This window comes from Selaginella moellendorffii, unplaced genomic scaffold (genome assembly GCF_000143415.4).
Source record: "Selaginella moellendorffii unplaced genomic scaffold, v1.0 SELMOscaffold_0, whole genome shotgun sequence".
NCBI lineage: Eukaryota > Viridiplantae > Streptophyta > Lycopodiopsida > Selaginellales > Selaginellaceae > Selaginella > Selaginella moellendorffii.
In genome coordinates this window covers 4073404-4094227 of record NW_003314261.1, presented here as the reverse complement: position 1 = coordinate 4094227, position 20824 = coordinate 4073404, and the positions used below count along the sequence as shown (strand labels likewise).

At 45.1% G+C, this 20824-nt stretch overlaps 5 protein-coding genes across 7 annotated transcripts; 4 read left to right on the top strand and 1 right to left on the bottom strand.

Annotated features, from left to right (window-relative positions):
- Positions 1-1111: 1111 nt before the first annotated feature.
- LOC9632218 (glucan endo-1,3-beta-D-glucosidase) lies at positions 1112-3860 on the bottom strand. Its single transcript, XM_002960377.2, has 3 exons — positions 3383-3860; positions 1863-3302; positions 1112-1809 (listed from the first exon to the last, which is right to left on the bottom strand). The coding sequence occupies exons 1-3, from the start codon at positions 3429-3431 to the stop codon at positions 1778-1780; spliced, it is 1521 nt and encodes a 506-aa protein (XP_002960423.2). The 5' UTR covers positions 3432-3860; the 3' UTR covers positions 1112-1777.
- Positions 3861-11372: 7512 nt separating this feature from the next.
- Positions 11373-14696, top strand: LOC9632216 (filament-like plant protein 4). Its single transcript, XM_002961019.2, has 6 exons — positions 11373-11636; positions 11709-11816; positions 11897-12071; positions 12129-13998; positions 14058-14085; positions 14136-14696. The coding sequence occupies exons 2-6, from the start codon at positions 11727-11729 to the stop codon at positions 14613-14615; spliced, it is 2643 nt and encodes an 880-aa protein (XP_002961065.2). The 5' UTR covers positions 11373-11636; positions 11709-11726; the 3' UTR covers positions 14616-14696.
- Positions 14697-14739: 43 nt separating this feature from the next.
- Positions 14740-17311, top strand: LOC112345009 (rab9 effector protein with kelch motifs-like). Of its 3 annotated transcripts, XM_024670812.1 has the most exons (11): positions 14775-14865; positions 14971-15091; positions 15152-15314; positions 15367-15894; positions 15953-16024; positions 16075-16241; positions 16292-16460; positions 16514-16595; positions 16651-16832; positions 16908-17012; positions 17090-17311. In XM_024670812.1, exons 3-11 carry the CDS (start codon positions 15192-15194, stop codon positions 17276-17278), a joined length of 1617 nt encoding a protein of 538 aa, XP_024526580.1. In that variant the 5' UTR covers positions 14775-14865; positions 14971-15091; positions 15152-15191; the 3' UTR covers positions 17279-17311. The 3 variants fall into 3 exon arrangements, with proteins under 3 accessions (XP_024526566.1, XP_024526573.1, XP_024526580.1); XM_024670798.1 differs by lacking the exon at positions 14971-15091 and having other exon boundaries at positions 14740-14865; positions 15187-15314; XM_024670805.1 differs by lacking the exon at positions 14971-15091 and having other exon boundaries at positions 14749-14865.
- Positions 17312-17324: 13 nt separating this feature from the next.
- Positions 17325-19079, top strand: LOC9632215 (uncharacterized protein At2g24330). Its single transcript, XM_024670819.1, has 5 exons — positions 17325-17724; positions 17826-17970; positions 18030-18139; positions 18192-18657; positions 18728-19079. The coding sequence occupies exons 1-5, from the start codon at positions 17374-17376 to the stop codon at positions 18988-18990; spliced, it is 1335 nt and encodes a 444-aa protein (XP_024526587.1). The 5' UTR covers positions 17325-17373; the 3' UTR covers positions 18991-19079.
- A 143-nt stretch (positions 19080-19222) lies between these two features.
- Positions 19223-20747, top strand: LOC9632214 (protein TIC 22, chloroplastic). The gene is made up of 7 exons (XM_002961017.2): positions 19223-19674; positions 19774-19836; positions 19922-19996; positions 20077-20133; positions 20192-20251; positions 20311-20430; positions 20512-20747. Exons 1-7 carry the CDS (start codon positions 19237-19239, stop codon positions 20608-20610), a joined length of 912 nt encoding a protein of 303 aa, XP_002961063.2. The 5' UTR covers positions 19223-19236; the 3' UTR covers positions 20611-20747.
- Positions 20748-20824: the final 77 nt, after the last annotated feature.

Below are 20824 nucleotides of genomic sequence, written 5' to 3'. Positions count from 1 at the left end.
AAAACATCTCAGAGACTACGCTAAGGAGCTGCTTATTCTGGCCAATTTGTGAGTATAACCTTGAGAGATTATGTTTCTTTTCTATTTGGAAAATAGTCTGACTGCCAACTTGGTCCAGATCATAGGAGGCCGCCAGAAGAATATGTAAATGAGGGTGGAGCAGGACTTGAAGCAGCGAAGCGTCAGAGATCATAAGAATCAAGCAAGTTGGAATGGAAAAGCGTAAGATGGTTTTAAAACTTGGAGACAAAGGGAGCAGGCTGAAACAGCTAAGATCGAGCAGCAAAGATTGAGCAGCTTAAAGACGAAAAATTTCTTAAACCAAGCACGGACAGCAGCTTGAAAAATCGAAGTTTTAAGTTCGCCCAGCAGCAGCTTCAAAAAGCAAAGAGGAAGCAAGAGCAGTGACAAGTTTGATCGAGCAGAGCAGCAGAATAGTTCAGACTCGTGATGGTTTTTTTTCATATCATTTTCTTTGATTTAGCTGTAAAAACGACGATTTAATGTTCAAATTTATAATGTTTCAATCTCCGAAAGTTCCGAGATCCGAGGTAAAAGAACAAAACCTGCATTAAGTTGCAGTTTTTCTACTTTCAAAGACATTGTGTATGTAGTCTCTTGCGCCCGGGGCGTCTTCCGTATGATCCATCAATGTGTCCTCGTTGTAGCTACAGGAGTTGTTAGTGTGTGTATAGTTGCATAATGGATCCGAGCACGGAAAAGGTTGACGAAGTAAAGGGTTTCCGTAATGATCAACAAAGAACATACGTATAGAATCAGCAATTAAGACTCACAAACATGCAGGAGCAGCATTTGGAGCACTTGACCCTATGTATCAACGTTGACTTTGAAATTCTGGACGGGATTTCTAAGTGCTAAAAGCTTGGCAACAATGTATACACTAAAAACTTGAGAATTACATACGATGACTTTGGGCAAGTCTCCACTGTGAGAAATATAAAACTGCACTTCTTCTAAAGTCACCGTTCTTAAATGGACCGTCAAAAACTCTCGAGCTCCCTCGAAAGCCTCAGCAATTTGAGCCACTGTAAAGCCTAGTGGGGTTCTACCTCAGAATTTTTGAACTTCCGTAAGGGAATGTCTAGTAATAAAAAATAAAACTACAGTGCCCTTTATTCCTTGATTCTTTCCTCTGTGCAGTACATGCTTGCAAGCCTGCCAAATCTATGGGCAAGCCCGAGTCGGGGTGCGCTCGTTGCCATCTCTCGCATGAGCAAGCTTCCATGGAAGTCCAAACACACTGGCATTGATGTAGTAGGCGTCTAGATGTAACACACCAAGTCGTCCATCTTGAAGTAGATTCTCTTTACTATCGCTGGAAACTGAAAACCACCACGGGTGGCGGCCGTGATCCGTCTTGTCAGCAATGCTCTTTTGAAGTTCAAAGGTTAAAGAATGAACTAGTAGTCCTGTAGGAATGGCAGCTCACACTAAAAAGAACTGAAACTTCTTGGTTTTTCCAAACACAGGTCATTCCAGGCGAGCATTCGGCTTGCATGCAGAGCAAATCCTCTTTCCACGTTCTGCGCAAAGAATGATCTCGTTTTCATCGAGCATGGAATGGGAAATGGAAGGCAGAAAGGAATGGATCTCCATGAATGCCACAAAACGCTGGCTCGTCCTGCGTCTGGAACAAAGCGCCTCGCGAAATCTTCACTGCATGAGACGATCGCAAACAGCTTCCTTGGAGGAGGAAGAATGTAGGGCTTTTGTGGTCCTTTCCATTTAAATGAGGTGAAATTATGTGTTTTAGGGTTTATGTGGAGAGGTACCGGCAAGATCCATAGCCTGCATTGCCACGAGGTTAGCCATCGATCAATCGGGATAGGGTTTTCTCTTACTTGGATCGGTGATGGTGATCATTGCCGTGTCCTGGAAGTAGCAGTTCCACGAATTCCTCCCCATTTTCTGGAAGTAGCTATTGTAGACGAACGAGGCGTGCGAGAAGGCGATCTGGGGATCGAAGCAGCTCCCGTTGCTCTGGATCGGCGAGCAATCGATCCCTCCCTCGGCGCAGGCAAAGGTTATCCCCTTCTCCAGAGCGGCGGCGTCGGCGCCGGGCTTGGCAATGCACCACTGCCGGACGCTGCTGGCCGAGGATCGATACATCTTCTGGTGGTGGTGGTGTTGCCGCGGGGGATTGATCGATCTCTTCTTCCTCCGCTTGCTCTTACTGGCGGCGCCGCTGGTACCACTGCCATTGCTGCCACTGCGAAGGACGTCGGAGCTATAGACGGGGCTCCCGTTGGGCTGGAAGAGGCCGAAGTTCCTCTCGGACTTGGGGCCGGGCTTTTGGTCCTCGTTGAAGAGCGCGAAGATATAGACCTCGGTGGGAGAGCTCGGCCTCACCGGGGTGGTGCCCGAGGTGGAAGTTACGTGCTTGACGAGGTTCCGGATGTACTCTCGGGCATTCTCCACGCTAGCGCCGGTCTCTGAGTCGTCACCACTGGATGGCCAGCCGGTCTCGGACACGAGAAGAGGTATGCGGTCGAAGCCCAGTGACTGCATGGCGAAGTGGACGGCGTCGAGCTGGGCGTCAAACATGTTGGCGTAGCTCAGGCCCGACATGGGATCCAGCTCGCCTTTGGTGGAGCGGAAGAGCACGAAGTCGAGCGAGACCGACTTTGGGCTGGTCGAGTAGGCGAAGAAGGGGTAGACGTTGATCATGAAGGGATTGCCGGTGTCGTTGAGGAACTGGAGGAGCGGTGGCATGAGGGAGGCTCTGGTGGTGTCCGAGAAGGAGCCGTTTGATGGAGGGAAGGAGGAGCTGAGGACGGACATGGCGTGGGGCGTGGAGACTTTGATCCGTTTGTGGAGCTTGAGCTTCTCGAGGGCCGAGTAGACGTTCTTCATGGCCGGGAGGAGGTTGGCCTTGAGCGCTCCATCGGTCTGCGAGAAGACTTCGTTGCCGACGGCGATGTGGGTGATGTTGGTGGCGGGATAGAAGCTGGCGACGGAGCTTGTGAGCCAGTTGAGAGCCTTGGATTGGTCCGAGGCGAGATCGGAGAGCATGTAGTTTGGAGCGGAGACGACGAGCGAGAAGTCTGTGTTGGAGAAGGCGCTTAGAACCGATGGCTCCGCATCGAAGAGCTTGACCTTGCGGATATCGGTTGCGGATGTGAGGAGCTGGAGGACTTGGTTTGGCGGGGGAAGGTTGTCGGCAATCCGGCCATAGTTGACACCGACTTTGGATTCGAACAGGGAGCTCGAGGGAGACTTTTTGTTGCTGCTGGAAGTTCCTTCGTCATGCGTCTTTTTCCTCGATCGGCATTCGACTTCTCCTGGCAAGTACAAACAATCTCGTAAGTTTTCTTTCCTTTCTGGAGTTCTAAAACTTCATCTTTTACAGGTGAGGCAATACCTGAAGTGGTGAGAAGAAGGACCAGGAAGAACACAAACGAAGCAAGCATTGTTGCTGGCCTTCCTGTGCATGGAGCGTAGGAGAGAAGAGGTGCGTGTTTGCGATTTTATACCAGGAGCTCGCCATTAAATCCCGCAGGAGCGGTGCTCGGAGTGAGAGCTCCAACGAGCAGCTCGTATGCTTGCGAGTTTTTAAGAGCGCTTGTGGAAAAAGCGGGTGCTTGCGAAGGCTTTTTGCGAGATTGCGATGCCAAGATTGATGCCATCGTCGAGCAGGGTGGAGTGAGCAACAAAAGCGTTGCAATCTGGCCGGCCAGGCATTGATCGACCGAGCAGCCACGCTTTTTGGTCTTCCGGAAGTCGGCCTTAATGACTCTGGTGAAACCTCGTGGGAAATGAATAACGTGAGACGAGCTTTCTTGTCAAATAAGAACGTATTACGTAACTTCCCCTTGTAGGAACTGTGTCAACGAGAATTCTCCTCGATATTTGCATAGATGGAGATTGTCACTCTGTTTTTCCATCTTGCGGTTCTAATCTCAGGTGAGCGAGCAATTATGTGGCGAATTCGGTGTTCGTGAATCTACTTTCCGAGCTCAGTGTTTGACTCAAATTTCTATATAAGTTTCTGTCATCATCTTTGTAGAATATCAGATAAAGATCACAAGCTCTCAAGTTCTGTGCAAAACTACTTATGTTCAATTTATCTTTGTTTATAAGTTGCCAAAGATAGAAATTCATTTTTTAACTAATTCTGGTGGTGGAGATTGGTACCAGTAGATTGGTAGCGATGGTGGAGGTGGGGATTTCACATGCTGGTGATGGGGTGGTGGCGGCGGTGGTGGTGCGCATTTGTATTCATATGCTGGTGGTGGTGGAGACTCGTATTTATATAGTGGCGATGGAGGTGAAGACGGTGGTGGTGGTGGAGATTTGTACTCGTATGGAGCTGGCGGTGGTGGAGATTTCTCACATTTTGGTGGTGGTGGTGGTGGAGATTTGTATTCGTATGGAGGTGGACACTTCTCGCGTTTTGGTGGTGGCGGCGGCGGAGACTTGGGTGGCGGTGGTGGTGAAGATTTCTCGCATTTCGGTGGTGGTGGCGGCGGAGGTGGAGTCTTCCCGCATTTTGGTGGTGGTGGTGGTGGTGGTGGAGACTTGTACTGGTAAGGAGGTGGTGGCGATTCAACTGGCGGTGGTGGAGATTTCTGATGGTGAGGAGGTGATGGCGATTCAACTGGCGGAGGTTGTGATTCAACCGGTGGTGTTGGCAATTCCATCGGTGGTGGTGGGGATTTGTAGCAGTAAGGAGGTGCATTAGGAGGGCACAAACGATTTGGAAACCACCAGGGCCTTCTCAGCCATGGCCTCCAACAGAAGAAATCGATCGTGCTCTTGGGAATTCCAAAGCCAAAGTTCTTGGCGTCTCCAAAACTCCCTGTATTTCGATCCAAAACCTCCTGAGATCCATCACATGTGACAGTATAAACCAGGAGGAGCAAAAGCATGCTGCATGACTTGAAGAAAATCATGGCACTCTCGATAGCAAAGCCCAATATCACTGGAAAGAGAGACCTTTCTGTGATGCTACAAAATTTTCCAGGTTATAAAGCCTAACACTGGAACCCACTGCTTTCAAAATAGTCATGCTTTAGAAATTGATGGCTGCTATGTAAAATCTTGTTTTTGATTTTATTATATTGATTTTCACATTATTCTTCACAATCCATTACTACTAAGACATGGAGATTAACACACATTATTGTGGCATCAAAATCTTGTTCTTGTAAATAAGACAACTTATACAAAGTAATCACATGGCTTAGCTTTTTCGTAAAGTTTAGATATGTGCAAAAAAGAAAATCTTGAATGGCAATTATGTACTTTTCACTTTATGTTTTAACTATATACTTTTTTACAAGTGCAGTGATGTGCTTTGTGGAAAGAATCTCACATTCAAGCGTTTAAGCTAAGTTTATTTTACTTTACTTCTTCTTAGAGATAGTACTAATAAATTTAACTGCTTTGCCTTTTATTGTTAACTTTTTTGTGCATATTTGTGGGAATAATCTTGATTCTGTCATTCATGTCTCTAACTCTCCTTTCAAGTTTGAAATTAAATTTCTCAAGGTTTTCAATCTTATTTGAGGTGAGCATGACTTTATTAGTAGTCAGCCATTCTTTAAAGATTATATGAAGTTTAGTCACTATAGTGTCTTCAAACTGCTTCATATGGTTGATATCAATGTTGCAACAATATAGCTAGCACCATCTTAAAAATCATACTTGCTTTTTTTCCTCATAGAAATATAGGGTTAAAATAGAAGTAGACTCATCACCATAGATTTAAGTCTAATACTTGCCCCTCTTCTCTTATTTCTGATGAACTTATTATTGTAACATTAGTGGATTTTCTAGAAAAAGATTTTGTGCTATTGATGGTTATTATATTTGATATTTAGTATCTATAATTTGTGGAGCAAAATTTACCTTCTCTTAATGAGGTTTATGATGTTTACAAAGTTGTGCCATGGATTCAAAGACTTTGTGATAAGTTTGAGAATCTTACATCACTTTTTAAATGACTTGCTTTTTTGGCATTTACATTTTTAATATTACATTAAGGACATATTTTATCAAAATGGATCATAATGATCATTAATGGCTAGTGGTGCCTTTAATATTAATTCCACATTTTCTCTATATTTACCATAACTCTCCTATTTGCACAAGCATATAGGACGTTATCATATGATTGATAAGTTGTGCAAATTTTTCTATTAGTCAAATATAAAATATAATTTTATTTGGTATATGTGTAGTTTTGGTGCCAAACTTGTAATACTCCCCCTCATATTATGGAAAGATGGTTGAAGTTTATTGTAATTTTCCATTTGTTTGAGTTTGTGGCATTTGATTTATGGTCAACTACTGGGGCTTTTTTTATGGTTAACTACTAGCAATGAGTATATCATTATTGCCTTTGACTACTTAAGTTGCTAGGTAAAAATCAATATTTTTACTAGTGTATTTGCAACTATTATTAGATACTTCCTCATTAATTAGATAGTATTCCAACTTTTTTGTTCTAAGTGGATTCTTACAGATAATGATCCTACATTTATAATTGAGGCATTTCATATTTTAATATCTTAGTTAGAGATATACCACACTGTTACAAGTGTTTATCTACACAGATGGATGGTTTAGTGGAATAGTTTGTCAAACCTTCAAAAGAATGATCGTGAAATATGTGAATTTTTAACATTTAGATTATGATGATTATTTATAATTTTTTTGGTATGTATATGTCATAGGGCATCGAGTTTCATTGATGTTTCACCATATAAATTATTACATAATCATGATCTGATATTGCCAATGAAATTGAGTTTTTCTTTGTGATTGCCACAAACTATTAATGCTATGTCTTGGGATTAATATTGTAAGCAATTAAAGAGAACAACATGATAAACAATCCAAAGGGTTTAAATATAAAGAGAAAAGATCTATGAATAAAAGTGCATTTCTTTTTTTAATCAGTAAAGGGTCTTAGAATATTTAGGGTTAAGTGTCCTAGGGTTTGAATAGTACTAGGCTAGGAAGTTCAATTCCATGAGGTTACAAGTATTTGATGAACAATCTTCCACTAATTTAAGTAGAGTTTATTGAAAATTTGGACCGCATACAAATAGGGCAACAATAACATTATAATTCCCATTATTATCCACTAGTGGAGTATAAATTATATGACTTAGTGGAGCAAGTTTATGAGGTCTGGCATAATTTCAATAGGCTAATCTTTAAGAAATTAAGCATGTGTAGTGGCTAAAGTGCTTTGTACAAAAGGATTAAGAACAATTAATACCATCTATAAACTCACTAATGCTTCCTTTTAATGTTCTTATAATTCCTAGCCTTTCAACTAGAAAACTTTGATTGCCTTCTATCTTTTTGAGATGAAGGGATGATGTGAGGTCCAAATGTATGGTTATAATGCTATACATTAATATTACTATAGTGGGATTTTGATAGGTATTCGATTATTTTTAATTTGGACCACTCACTCCTATATATAAGCTAAGGTTTTAGGGCTAATTGAATATACATATTTTTTATTCCATTTCTATATTCCATATCCATACTATACACACACATATATATAGATGTCATATATGTATAATTTTAACTATAAAATATGTTAGAATGAATAAAATATATTCTAAATATATCATCATAATATAATTTTGAGTAAGGTATATTCCTATCCAAGAAAAATTAAAATGTAATAGGTTTTTATAAACTTGTAATATATGATAGCAAGTTTTCAAACCAACCTCCTTTCATTTACATTATTATCTTTAGCTTTGGTTGTGACCGTGGATCAATTTAGTGATTAATTGTTAAAGATAACGTCTTGTCAAAACACCAAGATTAAATTGGACACACTAAAATTTATGAAAAAGGGATTAGATCAATATATATTTTAAATAGTCTTTAATTGATGGAAATCAAACCTATGCCATTTGTTTTAATACCATATATAGTGCAATTTATTTCTCTCCCTTTAAACTAATTAGACTTGATAAAAAAAACTTTTAGTGGTTATTTTATTCCCAAGATTCTAAAGATTTGTGATGATAGTTTATTCAAATGCCATGCCATGATCATATACATTATAAAGGTATTAATGCTACTCCATTAGATCAAACTTTTAGTGCAATGGGCATAATCATATTAGTATTGTACTCAACTTTAATGATTTCAAACTTTCATGAGACATAATTATATGGCTTCTCTTATTTTTGATGTTTTGCTATCATTTACTAAAATGTAGTATGATTGTAATATTGATTGGAGAGCTATAAATGATGCAATTTAGTTCTTGAAGAATATTTAAAGATCAAGTTTATGGGAAAATAATATATACAAGCTTAAATGGATTTTAAATTTTGATAGAGAGTTTAATTACTATGAAGATAGCTTTAGAGACAAGTGGAGATTTTGAAGGGTAACTGTCAATCTTTCAAATTGCCATTTAATATTTTCTCTTTACCTTTTACTCTTTTTTAACATTTTTTTTTAGTTTAAACAATTTTGTAGAGTTTTTTTTTCTCATTTATAGTATTTCCTTCTTTTAGTACTTTAACTTTTCATTCTCATAATCAATGTTTAATATCTTCTTCATACGAATTTAGATGTTAAGTATGTATGTGAAGTTGAACATCTTACTTTTGTTTCATTAATAGAGTCTTTGATCAGTTTTGGTATTAAATATTCTTTTGTTCAAAAGGTTAAGTCACTTTTGGTAGAATTTCAATTAAAATACATATCTCCAATTGTAAATGCCATTAAAATCCTTTATTTTGCCATTATTGTTAAAGACTTTATATATTGCTTTGAAAGTGTGGATATTTTTATTAATTTTCCCTCATCAAATATTGAGTTGTGTGTTAAGGAGGTTAAGTACTGTGAATTTTTTAGTTATATTATGGTGGCTAAAATATTTAATAATAGGATATCCCTTTTTTTCCAAGCTTTAAGCACATTTTTCTCTTTTTCTTTTCCTATTTCTACTTTGATAACTATTAAAAATTTCTTTACTAATACTTTTTTATTCACCTTTTTTTTCTTTCACAATATTTTTTCTTAATTTTTCTCATGATCTTTTTTTTTTGTTGATATTTTAAACTTTTTTTTCTTTGGAGGAGGGGGTAAATGGGATAGATAGGAGTACAACCTAGATAATGAAGTAAGAACAAGTGGATATAATAGTGAAATGAAGGTAAATGGTATAGATTATAGAGTGAGAATAAGTATAGTAAGTTTAAATAAAATATTTTGCTTTGACATAGGGAAGTAGAATGGATGCAATTATGGAGTAAGGCTAAACATCAATAACAGAGTAAAAATAAATATAATAAATATAAATGGTGTTACAAAACTTTTTTTCTTTCAAAGAAAGGATAAGGAGGATATAAAGGACTAACAGAGTGAGTTCAACTTTTTATATATGGTGTTACATAAGGATAAAGATTGTAAATGTTGATTGATAAAAAATCACAAATACAAATTCTCCTCATAGTCATAAGTGGTTTTGGAAGATGGCCAAGGGGATATGAAATGTTTTATTTGTTATAATAATGCTTTATGAACTGTAATAGCTTTTAAATTTCTTTGTTTTAATTCAAAATTATAACTTTAAGGTTAGTTTGAACATTTGGTAACTACATATAAAGTTGCAATTGGTTTATCAGGATTTTGTAATTGATTGATGCTTGTACTATGGATTTAGATTTTTCTCAATTATTGTTATTATGTTAGTGGTTTTATAAAGAAAAGTCTTCTACCCTAAATCTTATAATTTTCCAGTTCTTGTTGTTGTTTATAATTACCCAACAGAAGCTCCAAATATTTCACATGATTTATTGTTATCACTTTTTCATCTTCTAGAGGGAAGGTTTGTAAATACATACATATATTACCCTATCTAGATAATATAATAATTATAGTTCTATAGCATATAAACTGTTTATTTGGAATTGAGTTTGATCCATCCATTCTTATATGTAAAGAAGGGTTTAAACTATTAGTATTTAGTAAATTACATATACATTGAGAAACTTTTAAATATTGATAGTAAATATTTTATAATATTAATTAATTTATTATTCTCCTATAATTACAGTATATTCTCTTTCAATTTCTCCCCAGTTTTGGAGTTGGTAATTCTATCTTTCTAAGTTTAACTTCCTTGTTGCCCTTCCTCTTGCAAACACATGCACAATGCAAACCACAACAACAATTAATGCAGTTAGCCAACCTAGGGCTCCTTGGGGCTAATAGTACTAGTGGTCCATCCAAAAAGCTGGGTACCATCTTCCACATGCTAGGTAACAAGAAAAGAGACGCTCAGCCTTACAAGCACAGCGTTCTTTCAGGCTGGCCGCTGCCATGCATTCCATGTGGTAGTTAAGATTTAAGTGCCATAATTATGCTAGCAAATTAATCCCGTTGGCCGACTGATTAGTTTGCTGGCATCCAGCTAACCAACGTTTCTATGATTGAATGCATTTCGAATGATTCCCCTGCGCTCTAGGATCACATGCTCGTTTGGTGGGGATGATTCACGATCAAAGCGTTTGTATAATTCTACGCATGCGCGCGTACTTGAAATTGAGTGGACATATCCACTGGATTCTTGTTAGTTTCTCCGTGAAATCCCGGCTGGAATGAAAAGAAAAGGAAGAAATCCAGGCTAGAATGCATCCTGACAAAATGGGGGTTAAACAGCGACGAACGCACAGAGCTCTCTCAATCCCTACTCGCAAAAGGGAGAGGGATATTCGTTTTAAGTTCCTGGGCTTTTTGGACGCATACATGCATGTCTGCTACAATTTGCTCCTTCCATCCAGCACACCACCTTTAAGGAGCCCCAAAGTGACCTTCTAACCCCCAAAAGGTGGCGGGGCAATGAAGGGTTGGCATTTTCATCATAATTCCATGTTCTTTCTTTTTCTTTTCCTCCTCGTGGTACAAGGTTTCTAATATTTATTCAAGGTACCTTTCGCCCTTATTCACGTTTGCATGTGCCACTGTACCAAGGAAAACAAAAAGATATGGTGGCCCTCCCTGGCTGTAGCGCATTTCTGGAAACGAATCGATCCAAGGCTTTGATATTAATCATATCCTCAACCAGGCAAAATTTCCAGATTGATACGAGCCCATAAAAATGGCCATCGTTTTCGCTGCCATTTGGCCAACCTTTTTGGCTGTGCTGCATTCCATTGCTTGCATCCCTCCAGCCCATCTTCCAGTTCTTCAAATTGGGCCACCAACCGACCACATGGCCCATGGTAAATGGTGGCCATTCGTACGGACGTGAATTCACCGCAGGTAACGGCGGTTAATACTGTAGAACTAGTTTGTCTCGAATCACCGCGGTTAAGGCGGGAGAAGGAAGGGCTCTGTTTTGAAAAGCTTTAGGGGATTGATGTTAGGCTTGTTTAGCCATGGCGGAGGAGGTTAGCGCTGCGGCGGCGAGCTCCCGGCTGTGGCGGCGATGGCCTCCTCGCCTTCCCGCGATTCTCTTCCTCGAGGGCCGTGCTCAGGGATGCTTCACCGCGCTCCGGATTTGCTGATCGATTGATGCTTCCTGGATTCTTAGCTCTTTCTTGGATTTGTAGGAGAATGCAGTGGCCGCATTTGCGCTAGCTCCCAGCTCCTCTCGGAAATCGCGCTGTGCGGGAATCTTGGTATGTCGCTTTGCTGCTCGCATGCGAAAATTTTCTATTTCTGTTGAATCTGGCCCTTTCTGTGTCTGATAGAAAGGTGAGGGATTTGTCATGGAACGCCGGAGCTGGCTATGGAAGAAGAAGTCGTCGGACAAGGTCGCGGCGGCGCCCGACGCAAGCGATCCATCGAACGACGAAAATGTGAGTTTTTTCGAACGATCAATTCGTTTTGGTTTTTCTTCTTGTCTTGAATTTCTGATTTTTTCTTGATTCTGTGGCAGCATTGTTCAAAGCTTGTGCAGCCCGAGCCCGTGGCGATTTCCATTCCCGAGGGATTGCAGCTCGATGAGGTGGTAAAATTGCTGAGCGAGAGGCTGGCAGCTGCCCAGTGCGAAGTCTCGGAGAAAGATGCCGTTGCAAAGCAACACATGAAAGTGGCCGAGGAAGCTGTCACCGGTAAGATAAATTGGTGGAAGCTTTCGAATTTTCTTTCAAAGCTCACACAATTCGCAGGATGGGAGAAATCAGAGTTGGAGGCCGCGACACTGAAGAAGCAGCTCGAAGATGCCCTGCAAAAGAAGGTGGCATTGGAGGACAGAGTCGCTCATCTGGACAATGCTCTCAAGGAGTGCGTCCGGCAACTCCGCCTCGTCCGGGAAGAGCAGGAAGAGAGGTTGCACGAGACAATTGCCAGGAAAACGAGGGAATGGGAGAGCTTGCGTTCGGGGCTTGAGGGCGAATTGTTGGAGTTGAGGAGCCAATTGTCACAATCAGGATCTCATGCCAACGCCGTCTCGAAATCCCTCCAAGAGCGGACAATGACGATCTTGGAGCTGAACGATTGCAAAGTCGCAGCGGAGATGGATGCCCGTAGCACCCGTGCCAGGCTCGAGAGCGTCGAGAAGGAGTACGCGGCTCTAAAGTATGACCTCCAAGTACTCCAGAGGGAGCTGGAAATTCGCAACGAGGAGAGAGAATACAGCCAGAAGATGATGGAGGCTTCCAACCGGCAACAGATCGAAAACGTGAAGAAGACGAGTAGGCTGGAAGCCGAATGTCAAAGGCTGCGTATGCTGCTGAAAAAGAAACTTCCTGGTCCGGGGGCCCTGGCACAAATGCGTGTAGAGGCGGATCCTGGCGAAAGCAGGAGAAAAGGCATCGCAAAGCCCGGAAAGTATTGCTCGGAGCCAGCGGACGAAAGCAGCTTGGACGATAAAGAGAACGACATGTCCTTGGACAGGTTGCGGGCCATGGAAGAAGAGACGTCGTTGCTGAAAGAAATTCTCGCCAAGAAGAACGAGGAGCTCCAGGATTCGAGGCTACAGTGTGTTAAGACGGCAAGCAAGCTCTCGCAGTTGGAGGACCAAGTTCGTGTTCTCAAGCGGGCAAAGCCAGACGAGGCAGCCGGGGGCACGGATAAGTTATTGGAGTCGACCAACTTTGACCTTATGGAAGACTTTATTGAGATGGAGCGGCTGGCAGCCAACGACAAAGAAAACGTGAAACGGGACTCTGGCAGACTCGAAGCAGCACTCCGAGCGAAGGAAAAAGAGGTTCGTCAGGCAAACGATGTCTGTGCGGAGTTACGGAACAAGCTGGCCGCGGTGGAGAAGAAGCTAAAGGGTTGCCACTGTCGAAGTGCAACGGATGGCTCGCTTGGGAAAATCCAGGAGACGGTGGACCTTATGTTCGGGCTCAAGAGCTGCAAAGACAAGCTCTCGGACACCATCGACGCGGAGTCCAAGGCCAGGCTAAGATCCTCCGTTGGCAGAATAATTCATCTGGTCGAATCGATGGCGCAAGAAACTTCAACGCTTTCCTCGCCGGAACTGTCATCTCATGGCAGTGATGGCGGCGTGAAACGGCTCGTCGCTGTCAGCAAGAACTTACTGCAAGGCGAGGTTCCGGTCTTGGACTTTATTGCCGAGCTTTCGTGCGCACTCGACTTCGTCGTGGGAATGAGCTTCAATGCCGGGGGAAGGCTGGAGTCTCCAAGCTCGTCCGAGCAGAGCCGAAGGTCGGCGACCGACTACGTGCAGGAAATCCATCACCTGCGGTCCGAGCTCGCGGAGCTAGAGAGCAGTCTCAAGTCTTCGACAGACACGGTCAAGAGCCTGAAGATTCATCTTGCAACTGTAGATGAAGAGCGATGCCTTCTGCAAAAGCAGCTGGCGGCCACGCAGGACGAAAGAAAAATACTTCAGAGCGAGGTTGGCGCGGTGACGGCTCTGAAAAACAAGCTGGAGTCGAGGGTGAACATGGCAGATACCGAGATACGTCAGGTCCGCCAGGAGAGCGCTCGCTTGGCAGCGGAGCTGAAAGAGGAGCAGCGGAGGCACCAGGAGGTCGCTCTCAAGCTGCAAATGCTCCAGCAAATCCCAAGGTTAGTCTTTCCACGACTTGTATATCATTCTTCTAACATCATGCTTCCCAACTTTCCAGACACGATGAAAGCATCACAATACAAAAGGTAACGCTTTGGTTTTCTTAGTCTTTGTTTTTTATAATCGCTTGCCACAGGAACAAGAGCTGATCGCTGCCGGAGAGAAGCTAGCGGAATGCCAGAGGACAATTCACGCGCTGGGGAAGCAGCTGGAATCGCTGGGCCTGCCACCGAGCTCCTCGCACACGACTCCGGCCAGGCACTTCTCCCGGGTGTCGGAGCTCCCGAGCGCCACCATGGAGAGCTCGGACTACATCCACAAGCAGGAGACGTACTGGAGCTCCGAGGGGACGCCTGGATTCGCCGCGCGCCACCAGCCGGGGATGATCTCTTACTCGGCACCCCAGGCGCCGGAGGAGATCCCTCTAGAGGTGAGGACTCCCGCGAGATACTACCGCAAGTGCAAGGCCGCCGCCGCCGCGGCCGCCACCAAGAGCTATGGCAACCACGGGGAGCTGTCCAAATCGGCGGATATGTGCTCGCATTCTTCCGAGAAGCACGGCGGCGGCGTCCTGGGATTGGGAAAATTCTTCTCTCGCGCGAAAGCAAACCACTGAGAAGCTCGATAGATCATCGATCAAGCCAGTGATTTCCATGTAATTTATTCTTGCTTTTGTAACGACCGAAATTTTAAATCATTAAGAGTTTTTAAATTAGGCGCCAGATTTCTAGGTCATTTTGGCTGCCCTAAAGATCTCTGGGCGATCGAGGAAGCCATGGCGAAGCGATGGCGGCATTGGGAGCGGCGCCGCTGCTGGCGCTGGTCCTGCGCTGGTGAATGCAGCTGGATGGATCAGGGCGCCGCTGGTAAGCGCATCGCACACTTTACTCGCTTCTTTTCCCTCTTTCTCCGTGTAGAACGCATTTTCTATAGCCTCGATCCACTCCTCGCTTTTGTTGGGCTTCGTGTAGGCAATAAACTAGACATTTGTTTCGGGAGGGCCGTTTGGCTCAGTTCTCCCGAGTTATTGGCATTTTCCTGCTTCTGGCATGGCCACATGAGCTTCAGGTCTAGAATTGAGCTCAGCCTCACGTAAGCATACGCGTACTACTTTCAAAGTTTCTTCAAATCCTCTTTTCGCGTTGGTTCCAGGTGGTTTGGGTAAGAGCGATATAGTTTTTGAGCAGCAGCGATGGAAGCAACAACAACGAGAAGCGAGGCTTCTTGGTTTCATCCCAAGCTTGCGGATCAAAACCTGCCAGAGAGATGGGGCCATTCTGGAGTCTACTGCGATGGGAAGCTCTACATCTACGGGGTAAGGGAGTTCTTCTCTCGCTTACTACTGGAACTAATGTCTAAGTTTACAGGGATGCCGTGGTGGTCTCCAGTTCAGTGATGTCTTGATGCTGGATCTGGAGACGATGTCTTGGGAGAATCTTGTCACAACGGGCGAAGAGCCTGGTCCCCGGGACAGTCACACTGCCGTGCTTTACGATCACCAAAAAATGATAGTTTTTGGGGGTACAAGTGGATCAAAGAAAACTAACGCTGTTCACGTACTTGATCTAAAGTCTTTGGTCTGGGCTCGGCCATCTATGCAAGGCTCTCTTCCTGCTCCAAGAGAAAGTCACACGGCAACTATGATTAGTGAGAATCAGGCCTTGGTTTTTGGTGGAAGTGGTGACAACGGAGATTATTTGAGCGACACTCACATCCTGGATTGCGGGAGTATGAAATGGATTTCGCTGTGCGGGAAGGGCTACTCGCCAATTTGTCGGGACAGCCATAGCTCGGTCGTCATCAAGAATCGGCTTTTTCTATATGGAGGTGACTGTGGAGATCGGTACTTGGGAGATGTGGATGTGCTTGACTTGGAGCTCATGACATGGTCCAAGGTAAGCTTTTTACTTACAAAGTCTAGTCTCATAGCTCAAACTCTTTTTTCCTTTTCAGCTAGAGAATGCCGGGTCAACAACGAAGCCGGGAGTGAGAGCTGGTCACGTTGCAATAGCAGTCGACACAAAGGTGGAAGTCCTTGAAATCTTTCGAAGAATCTCACAACTGAAAGCTCTCAGATGTATGTTTTTGGAGGTGTTGGCGACCGGACGTACTACAGCGATGTGTGGGCCATGGACGTTGAAACGCGTTGCTGGTCTCAACTGAAAATTCGAAGCTTGCAGCCACAGGGTCGATTCTCTCATGTCGCAGCTCGTGCTGATGACGGCGTAATTGTTTATGGGGGGTGAGATGCAAAAGTCTCCAAACTACGTTTTCTCTGACCAGAGTTTGCAGATGTGGCGAAGACGAGAGACCTCTAGACGAGTTCCTCGTCCTGTGTATTGGTGGAGAGGAGCTGCCTAAGCCCGGTATTTGGTCAAAGCTTAATAACGAGCAGAGAATGCAGATAGTTGGACAGAAGACTTCTTCGCGGCCTTCAGTTTCCTCTCGGAAGGACGACTTGGTAGGCTGAATGATTGAATGGAACTTCACTCTTTTCTCAATTTGTCCTTTCAGGCGACTCGCCGTGTGTTGTGCAGCGAGAATCTGCTCATGAAAGGCGTTCTTCAAGGCTATGCAGCGGAAAGAACATTTCAAAGTACTTCACTCCATCGTGAATTCTTCTCGTCCGGTTCTGATTTGTGGTTTTACAGTGCACAAGAAGCGGACGTCACGCGACTTATTAGTATTCCGTGAGAACGACGACTGGTCCGTTGTCGAATCCACAGTTTCAGGAAAGTGGCAAGCTCCAAATCATGGTTGCTCACACAACAGACATAAATCTCTAACTTTAAAGCTGGGGACCAATCATGACGCTCAGTGGTACGGCATTCAGGCAAGCGAAAAGTTTCTGAGCTCGGAGTTTGAATCTCTTTTTATCCTTGTTTTGTTTTATCTTGTGTACGCACAGATTGGAAGCGAAGTGCATGGAGTTGTGGACGCTATGTTCGATTCAGGCTACCTTATGACTACTCATCTAAACGGCCAAGTTCTCCGCGGTGTTCTTTTCAGCCGCGTAAGTCTTTCTCGCTTTCACGTAGCGCTGTTCTGGATAGGACCAGGAAAAATCGTTTTTTCTTTTTTTTATTGCAGGATCGCGCGAATACGACCGAGAAAGAGGATGTCTCGACACGAGTAGAATCTCCGGGAAATTTAGCGTGGCGAAGCGCTGGTGTGGCTGCTCCAAGATCTATCGCTGTGGAAGAAAAGCCCAGCGCGATGTGTGACGACGAGGAAGAAGTGACGCTCAGCTTAGCTACTAATCACGTTTATGCGGACTAATCACCTTTTATGAGAAAGGGTATTTTACTCTTTTCTATTTTTGAGATGTTTAGGGCAAGGCAGTGGATCGATCGCTTCGGCGTGGCGCAAGGGTAATGCAGGGGCTGGAGCCGATCCAGAGGCTGGTTCTCACCGATCTCACATCGGCAGAGCTCGATCCAGCGAGAATGGCCGAATCTCCAGCTGAAGCCGACGGATTGAAAGATTCTGTGCCGTCGAGCAGCTCCCAGGGATCGGGAGGCTCTGGCGCCGGCAGAGGAGGCACGCTGCGGTGGATCTGGAGCGGCCTTGTGGGGATCTTGTTTGGCCGCAGGAACATTGATTTTGAGAAGAGGCTGCGGCATCTGTCCAAGGAGGAGGTCACTGTGCACAGCCGCTTGAAGAGGAGGACGCATACGTGGAGAAGGGTCGCGCGAGCTATAGTTCTTTACTCGGTGCTCATCGAGGTAAGGGAAATTTTTTGTGCCTTGCGGTCTTGCTTTCCTTTTTGTTTCCTTCTTTCCTAGAATCGAGATTTAAGTTTTTTTTTCTGGTTTCTGGAACACAGGTTCTAGCGCTAGGATTTGCATTGGTTTCCACCCGGTCGCTTGACATTCCTTGGAAGCTGAGAGCTATTAGAGTGTTCCCAGTTTTCGCAGTCCCTGCTATAGCGGCTCTGCTATACACAGCATGCTCGCGCTACTTCCATATGAGTAAGAACTTTCAATGCGCTAGTACGTCCTGACGTTTCTCTTTCTTCTTTCATTTCCAGGAGAGCGTAAGGATCAGCGAACTCTAGAGAAACTGCGGGCTGAAAGGCAGGCGAGGATAGACGAGCTGAAACAGAGAACGAATTACTATGCTACTCAAGAGCTTATCCAAGTGAGTTTTCTTTTCGTTTCGTTTTTGTAAGCTTTGCATCGTGCGTTTCCAGAGATATGATCTAGATCCCACGGCCAAGGCGGCTGCCGCAAGCGTTCTGGCGGCCAAGCTCGGAGCCGAATCGGGCTTGAATGTGGCGTTCAAATCGTCAGAAGGCGCTGACAGTTCGAACGCCACTACTTCAGCGAACGGTGGGAAAACCCGCAGCCCCGAAACCAGCTCCGGTTTGAGGCAGCGCAAAGGATCACAGGCTCAAACCAAAGAGCCCCTCGACACTCAAGGATTTCTCAAGGCTCTTGAGGACGAAGTGAAGGGAGAGAGGGAAACGGAGGCTCTGGACCGCGACGCCGCCATGGATCGGGCTAGAGGTCGGATGGGTGGTGGCTTCGCAGCAGCAGCAGCAGCAGGAGGAGGAGGAGGAGGAATAGGCTGGCTGGCCCGCATCGCAGCCATGCTTGTTGGAGAGGATCCTTCCCAGTGCTACGCTCTCATCTGCAAGAACTGCCATATGCACAACGGTGAGAACTTTACATCCTCAAAGGCTGAGAGCTTACAACTTCTTTTCTTCTTTTCCCTTTTGCATTGCAGGACTAGCTCCGAAAGAAGAGTTCCAGTACGTGACGTACATTTGCCCACACTGCCGGGCCTTGAATGGAGGCCGGCAATTGCAAAGCGGCGAGAACGATGAGACACAGCGGCAGCACGAAAACCAGGCGGCGGCGGTAGCGGCGGTGGCAGCAGCAGCGGCGGCGGCGAGCTCGTCCTTCACGTCCAAAGATTCCAAGCAGGAAAGCCGCAGCTCCATGGTTACAGCAGCGCAGGATCACGAGCCAGATATTTCTGATAGCTAGAGCTCTCTAAAGAAGCTTTTGAGCAAAAGTTTGGATGTGGATACCAAAGATTTTTTCAAGTATAATCTCTCATTGAAGATCTTGTCGTATCCCATCTATTCTCAGCATAGCCTCCGAGCTAGGAGTGAAATCAATCAAGTGGATTGATCAATCTTTGGTTGGAATTTGAAAAGATCAAATCTTTAAAGTTTCCCGTTATCTTTTAATTATGTTTTGACTGTTTGAGGTTTAGGGCTCTTGGCAAAGATGGTGGAGGGAGCCGCCGCGGCGAGCGCTGGAGGCGAGCAGTCGCCGCTGGCCAGTCTCCTCTCGCGCTTCCAGCGCCGCCTCGCTCGCGCGGGCTACACCGCGCCGCCCTTCCCCGTCCAAGTGATTCAGGCCGTGGAGCGCAAGATCAGGCAGGGGCTGGAAGTCTTGGCGGCGCCGCCCCGAAATGTGGCCGCGGCGGCGTCGTTCGCGTGCCTGTCGCGCGGCGCAGCGGCATTTGGGGCGGAGGCGCCGGGGCGCCATCTCTTCGACCTCGCGATGGCGCCCGACCAGGTCTCCAAGCGCCTCGACGGCGTCCCCGTCTACACGGTGAGCAACCACGACAACGAATTTGTCCTCATCTCCGACTCCAATGGCCACAAATCTCTGGGCTTGTTTTGCTTCCGCCACGAGGACGCCGAGGCGCTGCTAGCACAGGTATGAGTCCATCCATCGCTCGATTTATCTCTTCCTCTTCTTCTTCCTCTTCTTCTTCTTCTTCTAGGTTGACGTTCTCAAACTTTTGTAGCTTGGCAGATCCGAGATAGAGAGCCTGGCCTGGGCCGTGGAGCGAAGATTGTAGCTGTCTCTCTCGACAAGGTGCGAGCTTTCTTTTCTTACTTTGTATGTACTGAGAGCTTCTTTGCTTTTGCCTTTACTTTCTTTGGCTCTGGATCATCATCAGGTCTACCAGCTCAAGACGGAAGGCATCGCTTTCAGGTTCTTGCCGGATCCTCTCCAAGTCAAGCATGCTCTTGAGGTCAGAAAAATCCCCTCTTTTTTTTCTTACTTCTGTTTCCCAAGTGGTGGACTGGACTTTTCTGTTTGTGCGTGTCGCAGTCGAGAGCAAAGGCTGGCGATCCCGGGAAAGCTTTCGATGGCGTGCCAGTCTTTCAGGTGTGTGGAGAAACAGAGAAGAGGAGGTTTTGAATCTCGCTAAATGTTTCCATGGCAGTCGGATAACCTCGTCCTCCGGAGCAAGAACCGACGCTTCTGTCCGATATTCTTCTCCAAGGTATCAAAAACTCCTTTCGCTGTTGCTGGACCGACAAAAACTGTGTTTTGCTTTACCAGGAGGATCTGGAGAGAGCGCTCTTGGGAGCATTCAAGCAGCAGCAGAAGATCAATCCCGCGCTCAAGGTGAACACCGACATCCAAGTCGGCAGCTTCGAGGACGTTTTGCAGCGCTTGGAGGTAAGCTCTTCTCTTCCAATTGCGAAGTTCTCCCAGTTCTTCCACTTCTTCCAGCTCTTAAAAATCTCGTGTCTGTGACAGTCAAGCGACGATGGCTCCGGCTGGGGCGACGTCGTCTTCATCCCTCCCGGAATGGACGCGCTCAGCCATTTCTCGGAGAAGGTCTCGGCGGTCGGCTAAAAGGTCAAATAGTTTTGGTGGGTTTTTAGAGAAAAGGGGCAGTGACGTGTCTTTGTGGGGCCAGAATATTCCTTCCGCCGCATGGAATATTCCGGCGCTACCTGGTTTAAGTGGTTCAAAGGGACCCGTCTCTCTCCCCCGGGCTTTGTGTGGTACCGTCCGCCATAGCCAAAAGCTTCGCCTAGACACCCACTTGGGTTTTGGAGTGGGGATC